This window comes from Plectropomus leopardus, chromosome 2 (genome assembly GCF_026936395.1).
Source record: "Plectropomus leopardus strain MGB_pleo_1.0 chromosome 2, ASM2693639v1, whole genome shotgun sequence".
NCBI lineage: Eukaryota > Metazoa > Chordata > Actinopteri > Perciformes > Serranidae > Plectropomus > Plectropomus leopardus.
Genome location: NC_142177.1, coordinates 12,711,269 through 12,720,511, shown reverse-complemented (window position 1 = coordinate 12,720,511; position 9,243 = coordinate 12,711,269). Strand labels below are relative to the sequence as shown.

The 9,243-nt window shown below is 35.2% G+C and overlaps 1 protein-coding gene across 1 annotated transcript; it reads right to left on the bottom strand.

The window, feature by feature from the left end:
- Window positions 1–6,723: 6,723 nt before the first annotated feature.
- Window positions 6,724–9,107, bottom strand: LOC148190159 (E3 ubiquitin-protein ligase RNF182-like). The gene is made up of 3 exons (XM_088085435.1): window positions 8,857–9,107; window positions 8,343–8,726; window positions 6,724–8,224 (listed from the first exon to the last, which is right to left on the bottom strand). Exons 2-3 carry the CDS (start codon window positions 8,663–8,665, stop codon window positions 8,140–8,142), a joined length of 408 nt encoding a protein of 135 aa, XP_087941561.1. The 5' UTR covers window positions 8,666–8,726; window positions 8,857–9,107; the 3' UTR covers window positions 6,724–8,139.
- Between the last annotated feature and the right edge of the window lie 136 nt (window positions 9,108–9,243).

Genomic DNA, 9,243 nt, shown 5'->3' with positions numbered 1-9,243 from the left:
ACAATTTCCAAGTGTTTTCAACTGGTTTTGTGTCATGTCATATTTTGACATTTTGGCCTTACTATAGTCTTGGATTTTTGCTCATTTTTTCAACATGCAAAATGTTGATGTTTATGCCCCTTTTTGCAACTTTCTTTACTATGGTGTTTCTTGGCAGGCTATTTTAAACAATTTCCAAGTGTTTTCAACTGGTTTTGTGTCATGTCATATTTTGACATTTTCGCCTTACTATAGTCTTGGATTTTTGGTCACTTTTTCAACATGCAAAATTTTGATGTTTTTGCCCCTTCTTGCAACTTTCTGTGCTATGGCATGTATTCACAGTCTATTCTAATAGGTTTCCAGCTGTTTTCAGATGTTTTTGGGACATGTCAAATTTTGACATTTTCGCCTTACTATAGTCTTGGATTTTTGCTCATTTTTTCAACATGCAAAATGTTGATGTTTATGCCCCTTATTGCAACTTTCTTTACTATGGTGTGTCTTGGCAAGCTATTATAAGTAGTTTCCAAGTGTTTTAATATGTTTTTGGGACATATCAAATTTTGACATTTTTGCCTTACTATAGTCTTGGATTTTTGCTCATTTTTTCAACATGCAAAATGTTGATGTTTATGCCCCTTTTTGCAACTTTCTATGTTATGGCATGTATTTTCAGTCTATTCTAAGTGGTTTCCAGCTCTTTTCAGACATTTCTGGGACATGTCATATTTTGACATTTTTGCCTTACTATAGTCTTGGATTTTTGGTCATTTTTTCAACATGCAAAATGTTGATGTTTTTGCCCCTTTTTGCAACTTTCTATGCTATGGCATGTATTAACCGTCTACTTTAAACAATTTCCAAGTGTTTTCAGATGTTTTTGTGCCATGTCATATTTTGACATTTTGGCCTTACTATAGTCTTGGATTTTTGGTCATTTTTTCAACATGCAAAATGTTGATGTTTATGCCCCTTTTTGCAACTTTCTTTACTATGGTGTTTCTTGGCAGGCTATTATAAGTAGTTTCCAAGTGTTTTCATATGTTTTTGGGACATGTCATATTTTGACTTTTTTGCCTTACTATAGTCTTGGATTTTTGCTCATTTTTTCAACATACAAAATGTTGATGTTTATGCCCCTTTTTGATATTTTCTATGCTATGGTGTTTCTTGGCAGGCTATTTTAAACATTTTCCAAGTGTTTTCAGATGTTTTTGGGACATGTCAAATTTTGACGTTTTCGCTTTACTATAGTCTTGGATTTTTGCTCATTTTTTCAACATGCAAAATGTTGATGTTTTTGCCCCTTTTTGCAACTTTCTATGCTATGGCATGGAATTTACCGTCTATTTTAAACAATTTCCAAGTGTTTTCAGATGTTTTTGTGCCATGTCATATTTTGACATTTTAGCCTTACTATAGTCTTGGATTTTTGGTCATTTTTTCAACATGCAAAATGTTGATGTTTATACCCCTTTTTGCAACTTTCTTTACTATGGTGTTTCTTGGCAGGCTATTTTAAACATTTTCCAAGTGTTTTCAACTGGTTTTGTGTCATGTCATATTTTGACATTTTCGCCTTACTATAGTCTTGGATTTTTGGTCATTTTTTCAACATGCAAAATGTTGATGTTTATGCCCCTTTTTGCAACTTTCTTTACTATGGTGTGTCTTGGCAGGCTATTAAAAGCAGTTTCCAAGTGTTTTCAGATGTTTTTGGGACATGTCAAATTTTGACATTTTCGCCTTACTATAGTCTTGGATTTTTGGTCATTTTTTCAACATGCAAAATGTTGATGTTTTTGCCCCTTTTTGCAACTTTCTATGCTATGGCATGTATTTACCATCTATTTTAAACAATTTCCAAGTTTTTTCATATGTTTTTGGGACATGTCATATTTTGACATTTTGGCCTTACTATAGTCTTGGATTTTTGCTCATTTTTTCAACATGCAAAATGTTGATGTTTATGCCCCTTTTTGCAACTTTCTTTACTATGGTGTGTCTTGGCAGGCTATTATAAGCAGTTTCCAAGTGTTTTCAGATGTTTTTGGGACATGTCAAATTTTGACATTTTGGCCTTACTATAGTCTTGGATTTTTGGTCATTTTTTCAACATGCAAAATTTTGATGTTTTTGCCCCTTTTTGCAACTTTCTATGCTATGGCATGTATTTACCGTCTATTTTAAACAATTTCCAAGTGTTTTCAGATGTTTTTGTGCCATGTCATATTTTGACATTTTTGCCTTACTATAGTCTTGGATTTTTGGTCACTTTTTCAACATGCAAAATGTTGATGTTTATGCCCCTTTTTGCAACTTTCTTTACTATGGTGTGTCTTGGAAGGGTATTTTAAACAATTTCCAAGTGTTTTCAACTGGTTTTGTGTCATGTCATATTTTGACATTTTGGCCTTACTATAGTCTTGGATTTTTGGTCATTTTTTCAACATGCAAAATGTTGATGTTTATGCCCCTTTTTGCAACTTTCTTTACTATGGTGTTTCTTGGCAGGCTATTTTAAACAATTTCCAAGTGTTTTCAACTGGTTTTGTGTCATGTCATATTTTGACATTTTCGCCTTACTATAGTCTTGGATTTTTGGTCACTTTTTCAACATGCAAAATTTTGATGTTTTTGCCCCTTCTTGCAACTTTCTGTGCTATGGCATGTATTCACAGTCTATTCTAATAGGTTTCCAGCTGTTTTCAGATGTTTTTGGGACATGTCAAATTTTGACATTTTCGCCTTACTATAGTCTTGGATTTTTGCTCATTTTTTCAACATGCAAAATGTTGATGTTTATGCCCCTTATTGCAACTTTCTTTACTATGGTGTGTCTTGGCAAGCTATTATAAGTAGTTTCCAAGTGTTTTAATATGTTTTTGGGACATATCAAATTTTGACATTTTTGCCTTACTATAGTCTTGGATTTTTGCTCATTTTTTCAACATGCAAAATGTTGATGTTTATGCCCCTTTTTGCAACTTTCTATGTTATGGCATGTATTTTCAGTCTATTCTAAGTGGTTTCCAGCTCTTTTCAGACATTTCTGGGACATGTCATATTTTGACATTTTTGCCTTACTATAGTCTTGGATTTTTGCTCATTTTTTCAACATGCAAAATTTTGATGTTAATGCACCTTTTTGCAACTTTCTTTACTATGGTGTTTCTTGGCAGGCTATTATAAGCAGTTTCCAAGTGTTTTCAGATGTTTTTGGGACATGTCAAATTTTGACATTTTCGCTTTACTATAGTCTTGGATTTTTGCTCATTTTTTCAACATGCAAAATGTTGATGTTTTTGCTCCTTTTTGCAACTTTCTATGTTATGGCATGTATTTTCGGTCTATTCTAAGTGGTTTCCAGCTCTTTTCAGACATTTCTGGGACATGTCAAATTTTGACATTTTCGCCTTACTATAGTCTTGGATTTTTGCTCATTTTTTCAACATGCAAAATGTTGATGTTTATGCCCCTTTTTGATATTTTCTATGCTATGGTGTGTCGTGGCAGGCTATTTTAAGCAGTTTCCAAGTGTTTTCAGATGTTTTTGGGACATGTCATATTTTGACATTTTGGCCTTACTATAGTCTTGGATTTTTGGTCATTTTTTCAACATGCAAAATGTTGATGTTTATGCCCCTTTTTGCAACTTTCTTTACTATGGTGTTTCTTGGCAGGCTATTATAAGCAGTTTCCAAGTGTTTTCAGATGTTTTTGGGACATGTCAAATTTTGACATTTTCACCTTACTATAGTCTTGGATTTTTGCTCATTTTTTCAACATGCAAAATGTTGATGTTTTTGCCCCTTTTTGCAACTTTCTATGCTATGGCATGTATTAACCGTCTATTTTAAACAATTTCCAAGTGTTTTCAGATGTTTTTGGGACATGTCATATTTTGACATTTTTGCCTTACTATAGTCTTGGATTTTTGGTCATTTTTTCAACATGCAAAATTTTGATGTTAATGCACCTTTTTGCAACTTTCTTTACTATGGTGTTTCTTGGCAGGTATTTTAAACAATTTCCAAGTGTTTTCAACTGGTTTTGTGTCATGTCATATTTTGACATTTTGGCCTTACTATAGTCTTGGATTGTTGGTCATTTTTTCAACATGCAAAATTTTGATGTTAATGCGCCTTTTTGCAACTTTCTTTACTATGGTGTTTCTTGGCAGGCTATTTTAAGCGGTTTCCAGCTGTTTTCAACTGGTTTTGTGTCATGTCATATTTTGACATTTTGGCCTTACTATAGTCTTGGATTTTTGGTTAATTTTTTCAACATGCAAAATGTTGATGTTTATGCCCCTTCTTGCAACTTTCTGTGCTATGGCATGTATTCACAGTCTATTCTAAGAGGTTTCCAGCTGTTTTCATATGTTTTTGGGACATGTCAAATTTTGACATTTTTGCCTTACTATAGTCTTGGAATTTTGGTCATTTTTTCAACATGCAAAATTTTGATGTTAATGCCCCTTTTTGCAACTTTCTTTGCTATGGTGTTTCTTGGCAGGCTATTATAAGCAGTTTCCAAGTGTTTTCAGATGTTTTTGGGACATGTCAAATTTTGACATTTTGGTCTTGGATTTTTGGTCATTTTTTCAACATGCAAAATGTTGATGTTTATGCCCCTTTTTGCAACTTTCTTTACTATTGCCTGTCGTGGCAGGCTATTTTAAGCAGTTTCCAGTTGTGTTCAACTAGTTTTTGGTTATGTCAAATTTTGACATTTTAGCCTTACTATAGTCTTGGATTTTTGGTCATTTTTTCATCATGCAAAATTTTGATGTTTTTGCCCATATTTGCAATGTTCTGTGCTATGGTGTGTTTTGGCAGGATATTCTAAGCAGTGTCCAGCTTTTTTCAGATGTGTTTGGGACATTTCAAATTTCATCATTTTGGCCTTACTATTATCTTTGATTTTTGGTCATTTTTTTTCGATATGCAAAATGTTGATGTTTTTGTCCCTTTTTGCAACTTTCTCTTATATGGCATGACTTGGCGGGCTATTCTAAGCCTTTTCCAGCTTTTTTTAGATGTTTTTGTGGCCGTGCGATATTTTGACATTTTTGCCTTTCTATCGTGTTGGATGTTTGGTCATTTTTTTAACATGCACAATTTTGATGTTTTTACCCTTTTTTGCAACTTTCTATGATATGGTGTGTCTTGGCAGGATATCCTAAGCTGTTTCCAGCTGTTTTTCAACTGGTTTCGGGCCATGTCAAATTTTGACAATTTTCGACTTACTATAGTCTTGGATTTTTGGTCATTTTTTCATCATGCAAAATGTTGATGTTTTTTGCCCCTTTTTGCAATTTTCTATGCCATGGTGTGTCTTGACAGTCTATCCTAAGCTGTTTCTAGTTTTTTTCAGATGTTTTTGGGACATGTCAAATTTTGACATTTTCGCCTTACTATAGTCTTGGATTTTTGGTCATTTTTTCATCATGCAAAATTTTGATGTTTTTGGCCATTTTTGCAACATTGTATGCCATGGCATATTTAACCCCTCTTTTTGTGGTGTTTTGAAGTGTTTTAAGCTTTTTGGGACATGTCATATTTTGACAATTTCAGCCTCACTTTAGCCTTGCCTTCTCTGGCATTTTTTCGACATGCTATATTATGGGTTTTTTTATGGGCCATTTTAGCAACATTCTATGCTATAGTGTGTCTCGGCACGGTATTTTGTGCTGTTTGTAAGTGTTTTCACCTGTTTTTAGGAGATGTCATATTTCGACATTTTTAGCCTTACTATAGCCTTGCCTTTTCAGTCATTTTTTCATCATGCCATATTATGGTGATTGGTGATGATGATTGATATGGTGATGTCAAAAATGTCATAGTATAGTGTGTTGCCCGAATTGGCATAAAAATGTTATCGTATAGTATGTCGTCCAAAATGGCATTAAAACGTCATAATGGAGTATGTGTATGTTATAGTATAATATGTTGTATATGTATGTATATGTATATACTGTATGTTGTATGTTGTATAATATGTAAAACCGCAAAAAAAATCTTGATTTGCTATAGTATGACTTCTTTCCTGATTTTCATAGCATACTACTTAATGAGGGTTCTTTTTGCAATATCATGAGATGCTACATCATGAGTTTGTTTTATTCTGATTATTTTTTGGTATTTTTGCCTTTATTAGATAGGACAGGAGATTGTAACAGTGAAAGGGGGCAAGAGAGGGGAAGACATGCAGCAAAGGCTCTAGTGCATTACTCCCTGCGAATTGCTTGGTCTATGTTATTTCTGCTACTTTCTTGAGAAATGTCTCTACAAACAACTTTCCAGTCCACAATGCACTTCTTTGGGTCCTTAGCAATACACCGAGGCACCAAGCAGCTATACCTTTAGTATGATGTTTAGATATGATAAATGTTAAATTAGGGTGCTGCACTTACTCGTTGTGCCCCCAAATAATGTAGCTGGAAAGAAAATGCAACTCAGTGGTATACGACTTACTGTTGTACTTCTACTTCAGAGGAAAAACGTTGGTCTATTTTTACATTTACCTGACAGCAACGTGTTAGGTTACTTACTAGGCTGCATTCTCAGATTTACTCAAAAAATTATAACCATTTAGAATATGGTACATAATCTTTGGTAAACAAGTCTGTAACAAGTGCACACTTTATGATATGGCAACCCCGCTCAAACGCTTTATTGCTTTAGCTTACACCCTTTTTCTAACTGTGAATGTTGATGTTAGCAATGGTGAAGGAAATAGGCCAACTAAAAACTTTTTATTTGAAGTCAAACTTTAAACTATTAATGGTAAAACTCTTCATACGACACACTAGAAGTCCTGCATGCAAATATGAAACAGAGTGAAAAACAGGGATTATCAACAAAATACAGTATACTTACAATTGGCCTACTTAACATCTGTTTAAGGTGGAGCTTTCAGATTTAATTTAATGATGAATAAAGTCACATTTACGCACAGAATATTTGCTTTTATAGATAGATACTGCAGAGAAAAGGAGCATGTTTGTGCTGTATGATCTTTGAATCATGTCACTCTACCTGACCTCTGCTGTTTGTATGGTGGCTGGCATGAGCACAGACAAAGTTAGATATCAGCTTAGTCAGGACTTTTTACATCTTTCCAGAGAATAGCTTATGAGGGAACATTTTTATTATGGGTCATAGTTCTTTGAAGTAATAAAAGCTTAATCACCTTTTAACCGAATCCAGAGTCTCAAAACAAAGTGATGCCAGTCACACTGAACAGTATGCACTCATCGACATTAGTAAAGACTGAGAACGAAAACCTTTTTGCACAGCTGCAGAAGGAGAAAAAACTACTTCAGCCAAGTGAAATAAACACTTGACAGGAATTACGTTACGGAAATACGTAACGGAAATACGTTTGAACAACTTTATTAAAACTCTGCCCCTCTTTGGTTACTAAAACATTATTCTTTATGTTCCAAACACTTTGTTCACAGAAAATGTTTGTGTACTGACTTGACATGGAAATATGCACAAATGCCTGAGTCGTGTAAACAGTCAATACTTATGGATTAATTCATGTTAAACAAATAAATCTGAGTAAATTGTGCAAAGAATTTAAAGGGACCTTATGGATAAGAATCATTCATGTCAGTGATATTTGCCGTGAGAAAATACAGATCAACATCTAATCTGATTTTCTTACAGATGAACCAAAATGCAGGTGTGGAAAGTGACAAAAAAGTGAGAAAAAATAAATATATTTTTTATAAAAATTTGAATATTTACAACACATTATAAAGTACAACAAAACAACATCCTCTGTTACCACTGCATTGTGCGCTTTAAATTAGAATGACATACTTAAACTGGGTATTAAAATTAGATTGCCTGAATACTGATGAGATTTCACCCAAAAAAAGCATATATACATATTTTACAAAAAATTCACAGTTCACAGCTTGTTAACTCCTAGTCAGTGCAGTCCCTTTAAATCCATTTTTGTGCTCAGCATATGAAGAAAAAGGCATTCCTCACAAGACACAAACAGTGTGCGAGATGCAGGCCCACCTGAGATCCTGTGTCTGCATGGAGTCCTGCTCTGTAGCTGCCATTTCTCAAGTCTGTCAAGTTAAACTTGATTAGAAAGGGAGTTGCCTCTGTCATTTCTTCTGCTGGTAAACTGTCAGCAGCCATTCATCTCATGTCCTTTCAGCATCACACAGCTGAACCATTTTTGGAGTGTTGACATAAAAGCAGGGTGTCTTGAACTATGCATGCAGAGAGACAGAGAGTTTACATTTCAGGCTTGCATTAAATTCCACTACAGCCACAAGTTGCTCATGCAAAACTAGAATCTATTAGAATAAAAATTGAGGATGCACTTACAGTGTTGGCTTGATGAGTTTGGTCGTTGTGTTGTTTAAATCCTCCACTGCTGCTTGCTTCTTTCCCTTTTGCTGCTGCGTGATCTGGTCCCAGATTTCCGTGTTGACCCACAGGGCGGCGGGCAGGACCAGGCTGGCTTGGGTGCAAGTAATCCAGCGGCATAAAGGGCAGGGGACGCTGCGGATCACCCCCTCCCGTTTGGACATTTTCTCCAGGCAGGGGGTGCAGAAGGTGTGGCCGCAGTGAAGGACTCGAGGGACCCGGTTGGTGCGTGAGAACTCATAGCAACAAACGACACACTCGAGCTCTTCGCTTATGAACATGTTGGGTGAGAAGGTGGAGGATGGAGCAAAAACTAGGAGTGTAGAAATCTCTTCAAAAAACCTGCAGCACATTAAAAAAGAAATCAGTTAAAATGTCATACCGAATATTCAGTATCAGAAAATTGACAATACTTTATCAAAGATTAGTGCGACACAAAAGCATCGAGCAGTCGTTTGAGAACAATACTTACTTTCAGGATTAGTAGGATCGACTTCTTTACTACTGAAGGTGAAGTGTCTGCTGGGCTGAGTGAGGTTTGTTGTGATTCTTTGCTCGGCTCCTGTGCGCTTAAATAAGTCCCTGCGAACGTGACGGCTCTTGTCATGTGCGTGCTCCATGGAAAGCCTACAAGAAAAGAGCCTTCCCTGGAATTCACTTGCTCACACACATGCGCACAACCTCCTGAACCAATCTTATCTTATCAAAGGATCATAGCCTCTATGAGCAATACTGTTTTGATAAAAATGACATTTTTATTTGAGCAGATTAAAAATTTAACCTCGTTATACAATACCTCCCTGAAAGTTTATGGTCATTCTCCAGTGTGACTTGTCTCATAAAAGCAGTTCAGAGAAAG

What these genes read in the sequence shown, in the direction of transcription:
- LOC148190159 (XM_088085435.1), bottom strand. Translation starts at nt 8,665, where the DNA reads ATGTTCATAAGCGAAGAGCTCGAGTGTGTCGTTTGTTGCTATGAGTTC. An exon ending in AAACTCATCAAGCCAACACT is followed by an intron (nt 8,225 to 8,342) that starts GTAAGTGCATCC and finishes CTGCATGCATAG; the next exon opens with TTCAAGACACCCTGCTTTTA.